Source organism: Lepidothrix coronata, unplaced genomic scaffold, assembly GCF_001604755.1.
Source record: "Lepidothrix coronata isolate B3197 unplaced genomic scaffold, Lepidothrix_coronata-1.0 Scaffold360, whole genome shotgun sequence".
NCBI classification, from domain to species: domain Eukaryota; kingdom Metazoa; phylum Chordata; class Aves; order Passeriformes; family Pipridae; genus Lepidothrix; species Lepidothrix coronata.
The window spans coordinates 133,543-148,293 of record NW_016690540.1 but is presented as its reverse complement, the minus strand read 5'-3'; the positions used below and the strand labels follow the sequence as shown (position 1 = coordinate 148,293).

Sequence of the window (14,751 nt, the reverse complement as noted above, 5' to 3'; positions counted from 1 at the left end):
TCTTCCAAAGCAAATATATTCCTTTTAAAGACAGGGTCTCCAAAAGGTAGTAAGATTCTTTGTAAAGGGAGCATCCTGTATCCTTCAGTAATGGAAACCCTGATAGCCCTATCAGCATCCTCAAGTGAGTGTTAGTGGCAAACAGTAAACTAAACAACAAGGAACCTGTTTCCTAGCCAGAAAAAAACAGGCATGATTGCAATACAAAGTGAAAGTTCAGCTTGGCAAAGTCAAAGTCAGCAATGGCTAGTTCCTCCGCCCTCCCTTCCTTTCTAACTGCATGCTTGCAAGAGTTGACATTGTCACATCTAGTGGAAAAAAATCCCACATTCTTAGTAACAGTCTTAGTTGCTCTTTCATGTCCTATACTTCATTGGTCTGGTGCTGCACTATGAGAAAATTTGATAATAAATCTATATTTTTACTTGTCCTTAACAAAGTTAGGGATGATTGATGTTTCAGTCAGAGGTGAGCAGCTTACACAATGCATAAAAATGTGGCTAAGCAGAGTGCAAGTGTATTGCTATGACATCTAGGTGCCTTCCATAGTTCCAATATCGGAAATATCGGAACTGGAAGGACTTTGGAATGCAACTGTAACACAAATCTCATTATTAACTACCACTTTACTCTACTGAGCAAATATCAGCACGTCCCTCCTGAATAACAAGAGGATTTCTAACAACAGTCATCGTATTTCTTAATCGAGAACTGAATTCACTGGCAATAAGTCCCGGTTCCCAGAAGAAAAATTACTCTGTGCTCTCTGTAGACAGACTGGCTTTTAACAAGTAAGGGAACCACAAAGGGCCTGATCCTAACCCCACATAAGCCAATGGGATGGTTTCTACTGACTTCAGTGGGCTTTGGATGGAGCTCTGAGGTCCTAATTTTGCATTTGTTACACTGTCAGCTTCATTGAAAGCTGCAGGGAGTTTCACTGTCACTCAAAGAAGAACATTTTTTCAACAACTAATATTATCCCTTTCTCCAATGTGGAAAATTCCCTACTATAAGGAGGAAAAAGAATAATAAATTGTTGAGAATTTCAGATTGTATTTTCAACAAAAAGAACTCTTTAGGATGACGCTCAGGAGAAATATCTTGTGCCAACCCTGATTGTGAACAAAGAGCAGTTAAGTGCTCCAAATGTATTATTGTCTTTTCCACTATAACTTACAGGTGGCTTGCTGATAGTGTATTTTATTTTCAAGTCTACTTATTCTAGCAATTGTATTTTCCAGAACCAAAATGGTCTCTCCATTTGCAAGTGGTGGAATGTGTTGGAACAAACCACTACACTGGAATAGTAATTTACCGTGGATGATAGGTCACATGGGACATTTTAATTTACAATCTATAATATACTGTTTAAAAGACGCAACATTTTCCTTGATATGGTATTTTTCTTTCTACTGTTGTGTTTTGCAAGACATTACTTCAGTGTACGCCTGACCTACTCATCAAGTACATTCTTTAATCAACTTAATAAATTACCTGTAAGCTTTGATTTAAGTACACAATTCTTCAATTAAAACTAATAGCCATGATTGCAGCATCTCTGTGGTGCTGCTGCACTCTGTTGACTGTACACTACTCAAACAAAGCTGGGGTCAACAAACAAGTGTTCTTCAGAACTGAGCACAGCATTTCCTCCATTTGATAGTCTGACCAGTCACAGGTTTTATCTCTTGCCCATCAAACTTGCAACAGCTTTGGCTACTTGGTTATCACAGAATATGTGCATATATGTTATTTTCTTGTAGATGTTCTTTTTATTCATAATTACAATGAAAAGGAGCTCCCACAGTACCCAGTGATTTCAGTGAAAGTTGCTAACACTCAGAAGCCCAGAAATAAACACCAATTTTATAAAGTCAAACCCAGTATTAACTGCATTAGCAGACGCTAAGAAAAATGTCTGCCTAAGTGACATAACTCACAGTAAAACATTTGGCTTTGTGTAACTGAGCCTAGCCATTTACTTCAAGAAAAACTTGAATCCACTGCACCATCCCAGTTGATTTTCACTTGGTCAATACACACCCCATCTACCCAACACAACTGAAAGCAATGTTCTCACCTAGACTGTTAAACTTCCATTATGGCTTGTCAGACATGTCACTTAATACTGCAGCCTCCTATGTCTCTCTGGTCCACAGAATGAGAGTGGCAATATCTCAGCTCAGAATCCTGAAACCTTCATATATCAAGGTAATAAAAAAAACCCCACAAGAACTACATTAAATCAGTCTTCATTTATCTCCTTTCCGGTGTTCATTCACAAAGAATGAACAGTCATTCATTTCCTTACTATTCATCTGCCCCACATGTGTACTAATAGGCATGAAAATACTAAACATAAATCTTTTCTCCATCCTCAGACTGATTTTTAAAAGGCACCCTTCCCTTGCATTTCTGTGTGATGCCTGATAAATAATAGATCAGTTGCATGGTGTTAGTGTTAATATTAATGTTACCAGGCAGCATTTGAGAGAAGCAGGGCAGAAACCTGAATTCTGGAAGAATTTGGTACGGCAGCAGTCACCATCCAGATGCAAGTTTTGCAGTTCAGGTCTACTGGTTGTGCAGTCCCATCAATTTCTATTCAATTTACCAAGAGATGAGGATGTTTAGCATTTGATAGAACTTGGCCACAATTTTTTAAAATTAGTTATTTAAAATTAACTGGTAGGTTAAAATAAAATATCCATCAAACACAAAAAACAATGAAAGACAGTGTGATCTGCTTCAGGAACGCTGACATTTATTTGTTCTGAAATTAAAGAAAATCTTGTCTCCTCAGCCTAAATGTTGACATTTTCCAATATGGAGATAAGCAACCTTTAAACTACTTAATGCTTTCACTCAGTTTAAGAAATACTTCCTAGCTATAGGGGTTTTGTCCCTACAAAAATATATTTCGGATCCATAAAATATAAAAAGCAGGATTAATTATTTAGTGCAAATCCATCACTTTTCTGGGCAGCAGTACTAGGAAGCATATAAAGACTTTTTCCTCCTATCTCCCATCTTGGCCACTTTACAGAATGTATGTTTGGCTGAACCTAGCCTAAGAATTAGAGGCTGGGCCACCATGTTATCCCCCTCAGTACTCTTCTGAGAAAGTCTTGTGAGTGCAATATGTGCAGGCACACACACACGCAATTCTCAACACACAAAGGACAGCCAGATCCTTCATCATCCCAAGAAATGCGTGGTATGACTGCCTTGGTACAGTGGCTGCTTTCTGTGGCTAGGAAGATTCTTGTAAGATATAAGCAAACAGAACCATCTCTACCTTCCCATGCAGATTTCTAGTCAAGAATTCAAGAGAAACTCGGGATCCGCTACAGATATGTTGCTTCTTCACACTGCTAGGACAGTACAGAAAACAAGCATACCACACTGTCACACTAAAGTTCATTTAAAAACTGATTTAGGAGGAGTGGGACAAAAGTTATATGAAGGATATATCTATTGTATTAAAGAAAAACTAGCTTCAGGTACAGATCTGACACCTAGCCAAAACGCATTTCCGTCCCCCACCCATATTCCTTTGCAGGGATTCCTAGCCTGCAGCACAGGCATCCATCACTGGAGGTCTTGACAGGACTGGTTCATCTTGACTTCCTAGCCTGCTCCGCTACGATGGCCAGCTACAGTGTTATTATGGGAGAATGGATGAGGCAGAGGTAGAGATCAAGAAAAGAGGGGAAGAGTATGGCATCCCACCCCCAGGTGGAAAGCAGAGCCGAGCAATCAGCATCCCAGGCAGCATCAGGCAGAGTCAGAGCAAAGGCAGCATAGGCAGAGGAAACTATTTCAGTGAGTAGAAAGAGAGGAACAATATTCACCTCTAACAAAGGTGATTACAAAAGCTTTCACTCTCTCTCTGACATAGTCACAGCCATTGCAATGTTTCTCGAACTCTAATATGATCACAATTACGTACTATGAAAAACAGTTCTGCACAGTAGTAGTCTCAACCTCTGGTCTACAAGGTTAGCAATTCACTAGGATTTCTCTGAATTCAGAAGCACTCACAAGCCTATTGCTATCGCTCGTGCATCCTGTGGTAGCTGACTCCCTTAGCCATTTTTCACCATCCCACTGCTTGTCAATAAATCACCCTGCTAATTCCTGTGATGCCTCCTGTGAAGTGCTCTGGGAATTGTGGCAAAGATTTCTGGGCTGCATCTGAGAACTGGTGGTGAATGGCTGACTTCAGGTTGACATGATGAAGAAAGGTTAAGCTCTTCAGCCGAGCAGCCTCTTAGAAATGATTCATTGTGACTCCAGCTATCCCTTTTCTATACAGCAAGTCTATCCTCTGTGTCTGCCTGAACACATAAGGGAGTTGACACTTGTCTTCTGTGTGGCTCACGTACTTAAGTTTTCGTCTCTCCGCATTACTTGTGAAGGGTGATTACATTTCCTATGGAATATCACTAGTGATACATCACACTTTCAGGGCTGTGCTTCCCCCCACCCTCTAATGGGATCTGTGGTTACTTTATCTTTTTCCTTTCTTGAATACCGACCCTCCCACAAGCCTGTGTGTTAGCCACCAGGCTCCCACCAAAGAAGAATAACAGGACTCCTACTGAAGCTCATTAACAGTAAATTATTTTCAGTTAGTAAAGACAATTCTCTTGGTGAAGTCTCTGAAGAGCCAAGAAAAGTAAAGCAGAACATTGTCTGCCCCACAACTGATTTGAATATAGTGGTTTGAAGGAACCCTTAGACTTCAACAGCAACCCATTAAGAACAGCTATTTGCATGGTGCCTGTCTGAACATCCGAGGACAGGAAAGAAGGTGGAGTCTGTCTTTCCCCATCTGTTGATTATTCTTTTTTATTCAACCAGATAGTCTTCAAATAAACATGGGCATCAGGGGTCTGAACTGGCAATCACAAGCTGGGTAAAAAGATATAAGTCACAGAACTCACTTGATTTTTGTATAAGGCAAGATTTTTTTAATTTTTTTTTTTTTTTTGGCAGAACAGTTCAAGTGCTTGCTTTTTCTACAGGAAAGACTTCTCTGTCCCACTTGTCACTCCTCTCATAGTTTTTCATTACACTCTCTGATTTTGGCAGGGAACTTCTATTTGGGAGACTCTCAAAGCAACCCAAAGGAATCTGAATCCCCACTGGAATTCAAAAACTGTAGGCCAGGCATTTAAATACTTTTGAAAAGGATGCCTAACAAAGATATGCAGACAGATTGCAAGTCTGCACATGTAGAGATAATAAACATAGCACTAAAAAGGTCTACCTCCATATCAAACAGTACTTTCTGGCTTGTGCTATAGAAGAACATGCTCATTTTTGCTATCTGACTTCATCCAGTAGGTGCTATAAAGAAGCTGGAACAGAGGTGTTTCAAATTCAAAATTTCTAAAATATTTGAAGAAGTCTTTTTTTAAAAAAATACATGTGCATATTTACTCAATTATTCTCTATATTCATTACAACTTGGAATGTTTTTGTTGGGAGGAAAAGGAGGAATTAAAAGCTTTTCAGTTCAGTTTCCTGAAAAAAAAATAAGACCTACCAGATGGCTACCCGGGGCTTCATGAATGTCCTTGTTACTCTGCAGGATATCTGGGAAAGCTAACTCTGACAGTCTCAGTCCTGGTTGGGGACAGCAGAGCATCATGACTGCTAGAAAGTGGGAAGTGTAAGACATGTTGAAGCCACGTAGCAATCAGCATGGCAGTGTTACCTTGTAGTTACTGACACAGAGTGCAAGCCCAGGCTCCTTAAACCTCTAGGCAGTTGGGATGAAAACCTCACCAACTCAGGTGGTAGATTATCTGGGCTCTGGTGGGACACGAGCAGAACCCATATGTCTTCATAAAGCATCTCCCTCTGAGCAGCCCAGTGTTTACTCTAAATTAATTTGGCCAGAAAGTCCCTGACCACCAGGAGTTGCTATGAGAATGGAGTTGCTATTTCAACACAGCTGCTGTTCAAAGGAAAAAAAGGCAGGGAAGAGGAAGAACCTGAAGAGTAGTTGGGGTCACTCCAACTGTGAATCAAGCAAACCAAGTGCTGGGTCCTGCACTTTGGCCAAAACAACCCCCTGCAGCGCTACAGGCTGGGGACAGAGTGGCTGGAGAGCAACCAGGCGGAGAGAGACCTGGTGGTTCTAATCAACAGGAGGTGGAACATGAGCCAGGAGTGTGCCTGGGTGGCCAAGAACGCCAATGGCATCCTGGCCTGTATCAGGAATAGTGTGGCCAACAGGACCAGGGCAGTGATTCTGCCCCTGTACTCAGCACTAGTTAGGCCACACCTTGACTACTATGTCCATTTCTGGGCCCCTCAGTTTAGGAAGGACACTGAGGTGCTGAAGACTGTCCAAAGAAGGGCAATGAGGCTGGTGAAGGGACTGGAGCACAGGCCCTATGAGGAGAGGTTGAGGGAGCTGGGGTTGTTTAGCCTGGAAAAGAGGAGGCTCAGGGGAGACCTTATCGCTCTCTACAACTACATGAAAAGAGGTTGGAGTGAGGTGGGGGGTCGGTCTCTTCTCCCAGGCAACCAGCAGTAGGACAAGAGGGCACAGTCTTAAGCTGTGCCTGGGGAGGTTCAGGTTAGACGTTAGAAAGAAATTCTTTACAGAGAGAGTGATCAGACATTGAAATGGTCTGCCCAGGGAAGTGGTGGATTCACCGTCCCTGGAGGTATTTATGAAGAGACTTAGTGCCATGGTCTAGTTGACAGGGTTGGACTCGATGATCTCAGAGATCTTTTCCAACCTGGTTGATTCTGTGATTCTGTGTGAAACACCACTGGCCATTGGGTTGGTCTAGGACACAGGGGAATGGCTGACACACACACACCAGGAGTGCAAACTCCACTACATGTATGTTTTCTAAGCTGATGCCCACAAGGTAAAAGAATCATAAAATCATCATTGAATGGTTTGGGTTGGAAGGGACTTTAAAGATCTAGTTCCAATCCCCCTGCCATGGGAAGGGACACCTTCTACTAGACCAGGTTGCTCAAAGCCCCATCCAACCTGGCCTTGAACACTTCCAGAGATGGGGCAGCCACAACTTCCCTGGGAAGCCTGTTCAAGTGCCTCACCACACTCATAGTAAAGAATTCCTTTCTAACATCCAATCTAAACCCAACCTCTTTCAGTTTAAAGCCATTCCCCTTTGTCCTATCACCACATAGCCTTGTAAAAAGTCCCTCTCTAGCTTTCTTGCAGGCCCCCTTTAAGTACTACAAGGTGCTACAAGGTCTCCCCAGAGCCTTCTCTTCTCCAGGCTAAACCCTCCCCAACTCTCTCAGTCTGTCTTCATAGGAGAGGTGCTCCACCCCTCTGGACTTGCTGGAACAGAACCAACTCTTTCTTACATTGGGACCCCAGATCTGGATGCAGCACTACAGGTGGGGTCTCGTGAGAGCAGAGCAGAAGGGCAGAATGCTCCCTTGACCTGCTGCCCATGCTGTTTTTCATGCGGCCCAGGGTGCAGTTGGCTTTCTGGGCTGCAAGTGCACACTGGTGCATCATGTGGAGCTTCTCATCAAACAACATCCCAAATCCTTCTCTGCAGGGCTGCCATTCTCTGCCCAGCCTGTATTCGTGGCTTGGCATTGCCATGACACATGTGGAAGACCTTGCAATCAGCATGACTGTAGCAGGAAGGACAGAAAAGGTTCTTATTCTCAAGAGAAAACAGGTGGCATTGATCCTGGTTGGGACAAGAAAGAGAAAAGAGAAGATGGATTGAGGGTACATCTGTAGTGCTTTAGCCAGCCACTATAGAGTTATGGTCTACTGCAACATCTGAAGAAAGGCTCAAAAGTGAATGAGTATCCTCTGACAGAGCCTCCCATGAATAGCTAATGAATTTCAAAAATATTAGTCTTACATTCATGTGACCAAAAGAGAGGGAAAAAAATCCAGAGCTGGAGAACATAGTTCGTTAATTGAAAACTGATCCTCTGCTAGCTACTGTCAAAAGCAGCTTCTGGGTTGTTTTTTTCTGCAGAGAAGCTGCTGCTAGGACTTTGCCAGTTCAGCAGTTAAAAGTAATCTCAAAGAATCCCTCAGCAAATTGTAAAGTGCTCAGGCTGAAGAAAAACACAGTGTTCAGGGACTGAACTGATTGTTTTAATTTGCGTAATACTAGCAGAAAGAAGCACTTAAGAATTATTCTGCTTAATTCACCTGTTCCAGAAGCAAGGCAAAACCAAGCCAGCTTTAATAAATACACTAGACCTAAAAGTATTTGATTTTATCTCCATCTAGATAAGGAAAAGCGCAAAATCTGGCAATAAAAATGAAGTTATGTTATTACACTGTATTTTCTATATACTAACAAGGAGCTAGGGGCATGCCTTGACACAACACAGCAGTCAACAGGATGTGACTCTTTGCTGTCAGATCTGTTCCTTTTACTGCTTGGAAAAGAAGAGACACAGGTCATCTGAGTACTCCCAAAGTCTCTAAAGATGGTGCCACAATGCACCTACCTTACTTCTTTACAGCAGCCAATGCATTTCCTTTCACTTCATTTAACAGACTGTGACAAATGTGCAGATCTCACCCCAGACGTGTGCAAGTAATTGACTCAAAGGCAAGAATAAATCCTTTCTTACCTATCCCCCACTTATATTTTTAACATCATAGCCGTCAAAATGCAGCAAATCAATTTTTCCCCCCTTACTGTCTCCACATTGCTTTTTCAGAGTATTTTTAGTTGTTCTGATTAAAAATTTACCTCTTAAGTACCACTGAGGACACAGTGCATATCTTGATTACAGTTTTGTATAACTTTTTCAGCCTACCTACGTATCTTTTTTGCAAAAGAAAATGTGGAGCCATATTCCTCCTTCCTTCCCTTATCTTTCTAACAAAAGAGAAATTTTAGTATCAAACTTTAAAAAATTAGGTCTCAGACCAGTAGGAAAACAACCTCACAGCAAAATGCAGAAAATACTTTTTCAGAACGAGGATGTGAGGCCATCACACCTAATGGGATTACAGAAGGTACCTTACAGAAGAGAGACATGGCATGCTAAGCTGGAAAAAAAAAAAACATTTTTAGGGCTCACTCAAAGCAAAGATAAGCAGCCTTGGCACTTTTGGATTCTCTTTGTGGTGCTGCATTGTAGGGGACAGGTATCATCCCTGGACTCTCTCTGTCCTCTTCATCAGGGACAACTTGGGTTACCAATGTCTTGTGCCACTTCTATCACATATTCTACCATGTGTGGCTAGCCAGTATTTCCTCTATTACTTTGGCCAGGTGTGTACCAAAATGCAAGACACTGCTCTCCCTGGGATTCTTTGCATGGCAGCAGTTTTGATTTGCTTATTCATAGTGGCCAGAGACCTTTTTACTTTTTGACTGCCACTCAGCCAGCCTTTCTTTTTCCCTGCTAAACCTGTTTCCTTTCCAAAATTGGAGAAGTCTTGACAACTGAAAAGAGATTACTTTCTGATATTGATTAGACAGCTTAGACCAGCTGAGTAGTAGAAGGCCTGAACTTAAAGATATGGAGCATAAAACAGCCATTGCAAAAAGTAAGGGAAAAAACCCTCACTTTCTTTTCTTCCTTTAGTAACAATACAGTCCAAAACACTCTCTTTGTTTTTGCAAATGTTTGTTCACTAAAATGTTCCAAAGGGAAAAATGTCAGCTACAAATCCTCACTCATCATGTATTTGCACAGCAATGCTTAAAGGTCCTTAAAGATCTCCAAGGATTTGAAGGAAATAATTCAGTGAGGTAGCAGAAACAGAGCCACTGCCTTCCAGTGTCTGGTTACATGGCTCATGCAGCATAGGACAACTTCAGGCAAGTCACAGTGAACTGATTTCACAGACCATGCACAGAAAAATATGTTCCACCAACCAAATGTATGAAAGTCTGTTTGAAGCTAATACTCCAAGGTAAGATAGCTGAAATCCACAAGACGGACTGTGGAAAATGTTTTGCTCACTGAAAGGAATACTTCTCTATTCTGCCTACCTTACAGATGCCCTGCTCCTGTTCTTGCCAAAACCACCACAGTTTCACTCAAGTTCCTTGGCACTTCAGCAAAGTCACACTTTTTTTCATATATGCTGGGTGATTCTTTATATACCTGAACAACAGGTGTGTTACAGTCATGTTTTGTGTTATTCATCTTGAATGAAGTTACACTCTGTGTTAACAGGAGAAGCCTGAAGCAACATTTAGATTCCCAGAATATCCTAAAAATTGGGTGATATTTTCCCAACCACATTCTGTCTGTGATGGCCATTTATGCTACAGGCAATTGGAAGGTATCAACAGCTGACAGAATTACCCTCTGACCAGTTCAGTGTCATGTACTAATTGCTCCCTCCCTCAGATGTATGTTCTGAAGGCAATAGCCATATTTCACACAGGTGACACATCTCTCTTGTTCAAGGATCCCCTATTCCCAGATTTCCCAGTATAACTGCAGACCTAAAGCCCCTGAGCAGCTGCTGTTTGACAGCTGAGACCAACAGGCCATCTCCTTTCATGTGATACCTTGTGCAGACACACATCTGTAATGTGGGGAGGTGTGTGGGGATTGCAGACACCTGGGAAGTCCATGTTCTCCTTTTAGTTTGACACTTGTGATTCATAAAGAGCATTTGGGATAGGCAGATCTGTTTGGAATTGCTGAAAAAGGAAGAAGTTCTTGTGGATCAGGGGACTCCTGCTGAGAATCCCAACAGTTAATCTTTGACCCAGAACCACTTTACACAAAAGCTGTCTACCTCAACCTAGTTGCTAAAACTTGGTTCTCAGCTTGGAACAGAGCACATAGATCGCTTTGCTCTGTGAGGTCCACCTGTAGCACTGGTGAACAGGAATTTCCAGGAACGACAACATTCCATAGAGGTAAATACAGAAATGTCGATGTGTTCTAACTACTGCTGGTACATTATTTTCTAGTAGAGAATGCTTATCTTTCCACCTCAAAGTACCATTTGACTGCAATATGAAATAACTTTCTGCTTGACAGATTTTATGACTGATCTAGTCCCACTATCCTGGCATCCATTACAACTAGTTTCCACTATAAGGAAAAGAAGATAAGATTTTTGCAGACAAACGTAAACAAGGAAGTTTATTTTCTGGAAAGCCTTCTTCACACATTACACATTACTCAGTTTACTTCAATGCTGTGGTTTTGGTTCGGGTTTTTTTGTTAAGTTTACCTAAAATGCATTTACGCTGGAACGGCTCTTAATTACCTTGGCAGAGTAACTTGGCATTCTCCTAAATTTGTGCTTTTTAGCAGTGAGACTCCTTCCTGCCGTATCTTTTAATTATCTGTGCCTGAAAGTTGTCTCAACATTATCACCTTACAAAGTGGATAATCGAGACTTACTTTGATTTACTTGATTTCAGGCATCTCTTCCTTGTTTAAACAATTACTTGTCTCATGCTTTTTTTCCCTCCCCTTTCCTTTTCCCTGTAGAGGAATACATTCTTACTGCTAATACACACCATAATTGCAATGTACTGGAGCATGGATATCAGTCTGAAGCCCTGTGAAACCTTGAAAGGTTTCTGAACCAAAGAGAAGGCAACTACGCAGTATCACACAAACAGCCTCTATAAAAGATCTTAATTTAAAGACCCCTTTCTGTGTTATAAATTAGTTTTATTTGTATAACATTTTCTGGTTTCCAATCTTTATAGTCCTATAACTAAGAAAGGTGGTTAAAGAAGGAAAGTCAGACTACCAAATGTCTTAATTCCTCATGAAACTGGAATTTTTAAAGGATGAAGAAAAAAATCTTTATTTTAAATTCTAGAAGTGATTAACTACAAGCATGAACTTATTAAGCTGCTTGTAACTAATATGCAAAACAGCAGCACTGCAGGTTTTCCTATCCTAGGCACTTTTCTCCCATCGTCCACAGCTGATTCACTACAAATTCAATGCAATGGTTACAAGTATCTCGACCTGTAGTATACAGATCCATAGCAACACTGAGGATCTCTTATGTTAATTTCTGTGCCCAGAAGCTTTTCTGCAACACTGAATTAAAGAAGCCACTGTATCATTCCTATAACAAGACGATTATCTTAGAATTAAGACTAAGTAGAAAACTCTTTTCAAAGAGTTAGTCTTCCAAAGCCTTTAGAGATCAGACAAAATTACTTATATGGCTTACAACATCAGTTCTCAAAAGTTACATATCTGCACACATCCTGTTCTAAGGAGACAGGGCAAAGTAACCATTATGTTACACTCTTTATTTATGATTCTATTTTTAATGTGGTAGATAATCTCCTTGGAATCACTGATTTTTAATGGGGCATTTTGAAAGATTTATTTTATTGCTGTTGCAGTTGAACAAACTAAGAGGACTACAACGTCACTTACCAGTAATCCATTAGTGTCACATCCCAAATTCTTCAGACATGAAGGTGAGAAGTTTTTCCTCCTTATAGTGTCAAAACATATCTAGATGTCTGCTGAGTGAGGGCTTAACGGTTTTAGAGAACAATACTAGTAAAGTCCTAAATCTGTGTGATAATTCTCAGTGAGCAGTCATCTTTCTCGTCTATTTGCAAAAGTCACAGAGGGTATCAGAGGTTCATTCTTTGCAGAGGAACATCTGTCATCCCTGGTATACGTTCCGGATGTGTCAAAGCATATCAAAGGAGAAAACACACGTAGTAGAAATCCAGAGGAGTGAATCCTGGCCCTATCTCATCACTCTACTAGTATGGCACACTATTCTAAGTAAGGAAGAGAAGAATAACCTATGAGTTGAGCCATGCCTGATGCAGTGCTGCTGGCAGGCCCTCACAGTGTATCTGGATTTCTCCAGTAAGCTGCAAGAGTAATCACAGAATAATACTGCCTCTGTTTCAGAGAGCAGGGAATGAGATTTCTCCAAACCTTCAGCCTTAGAAGAGCTGCTTACACTAAATGTAGGATTTTCCCCTAAGGGATTACTATAACAACAAAGATAACTGCTTGTTTGGTATCACTGGGAAGCATGTAGACAAAAAGCAGCAACAAGTCATGTCATGTCATTCAGCATGAATGAGTGGACAGGTTAGTTCCAGAAATGGGTTCAACATCCCAATTTTTACTAAAAATGTTGATTGTACTCTATCATCATGATAGAAAATAATCAAATATATTTTCAGCAGGATCTGCGTGAGCAGCTTTCAATGTCTATGTACTTGTGCTGACACGGTGGTGCACTCCAAGTGACAATATGAAGTTATCCATACATGCAACAAACTTGCTTTTGGATTTCCCTGAAGGATACAGTCTTGTTGTTCTTTACAATTAATAGTACTTATTGTCTTACCCTAACCTATATTCCTCTTCTGCACATACCATTTATGTGAGTGTGAGAACTACGCAAAAATTAACGACTCAAAGCTTTCAGATGACCATTGCATTCGCATTTCGCTTTCTTCACGCAGCAGAAACACATAACACCACACAAAAAGGGTAAAAAGGAAAAAAACAAAAAAAAATAAAAATCCACTGAACCACCATGAAAACTAGGCATAGAACAATCTATTCATCTGGTCTGCATCACACATCAAATTCAATAGAACAATAGGGTCAAATTCCTGGATGAAGAAGAAAATAAAAAAAACCTATAGGTTTTTGGAGCACAATATGAAGCATTTTCCTGTCATCTTCAAAAAACACTGCAGGTAGGTTTATTATCTGCCTTTCTACAGCACTAAAAAAAAAGTCTCAAAGAAGATAAATTATTTTAAACCTCAGTTTTAGAAAATTGGGTAGTTAGCAGCTTATCTATCTCTTGATTTGGAAACAAAAAATTGAGAAACAGCACATATGTAATAGCTGTTACTTGTCAGTTTTTGAGACAACTGTTAGTATTAGTTAGACAAGTACCCTGTGCACTCCATGGTCATATCAGTGCTGCTATACCCATAAGGTGTTTTGAAACCTGAGAGATTGTTCAACAGTGTATAAATAAGTGTCAGAAAAAAAGGAATTAAGTCTTTTTTTTTTTCTCCCTGTTGAACACCAGCAATAGTATTCTGCAACAAACCATTTTTGGCTCTGACATCTATAGTAAAGGTCTACTAGTGTATAAGGACGAGAAGAAGAAAGGAAGAGAACACGACAAAACCAGTCAATCAGTGAAGAGCAGGACTAGAATATCAGACATGTTATGGACAGGAGCGTCATGCACTGCCAGACATATTGAGGAAGGCAGTTGTTCACTCTTGCTGTGACTAACTGAGCACAAGATATTAGGATAGTCTGAATATCAGAAACTCAGTACCAGTACAAAACCAAAACACAGGTAATTTTTTTTTAAGTAAGCATAATTATTTTTTTGTTGTGAAAAGGTTTTGGAACTAAAAAATGAAATATGCAAACACTGTAAGAATCAAGAATTTCTTGGTATACAGAAATAAAATATTCATCAAATCATAGAATCATAGAATATGGTGAGTTGGAAGGGACCTATCAGGATCATCAAGTCCAATTCCTAGCCCTGCACAGGACGCCCCAAGAATCACTTATATTCTGACCACAGGAAAGAGGTATTAAAAGTTTTACTTACTTTGGATGGGCAAATTCATCCACTAGGACAACCTTTTCTATCAAGTCTCCACCAACAGTTCGAACCAAATCATAGAAATCATTCTCAGAGTATGCCTCAGAAGGCAGCCAAAAGGAGATGTCATTGATCAAAGGTGGATATCTGCTGAGTGGCTAAAAAAAAAAATTAAAAAACATACTGTTATA

The 14,751-nt window shown here is 40.5% G+C and overlaps 1 protein-coding gene across 1 annotated transcript in view; it reads right to left on the bottom strand.

Moving 5' to 3' along the window:
• Positions 1 to 14,751, bottom strand: part of FARS2 (phenylalanyl-tRNA synthetase 2, mitochondrial) — a 200,896-nt gene that overhangs the window by 61,069 nt on the left and 125,076 nt on the right. Inside the window, exon 8 of the mRNA XM_017838794.1 lies at positions 14,567 to 14,718. Within this exon, the coding sequence (XP_017694283.1) occupies positions 14,567 to 14,718 (152 nt within the window). The remainder of the gene's footprint in view (positions 1 to 14,566; positions 14,719 to 14,751) is intronic.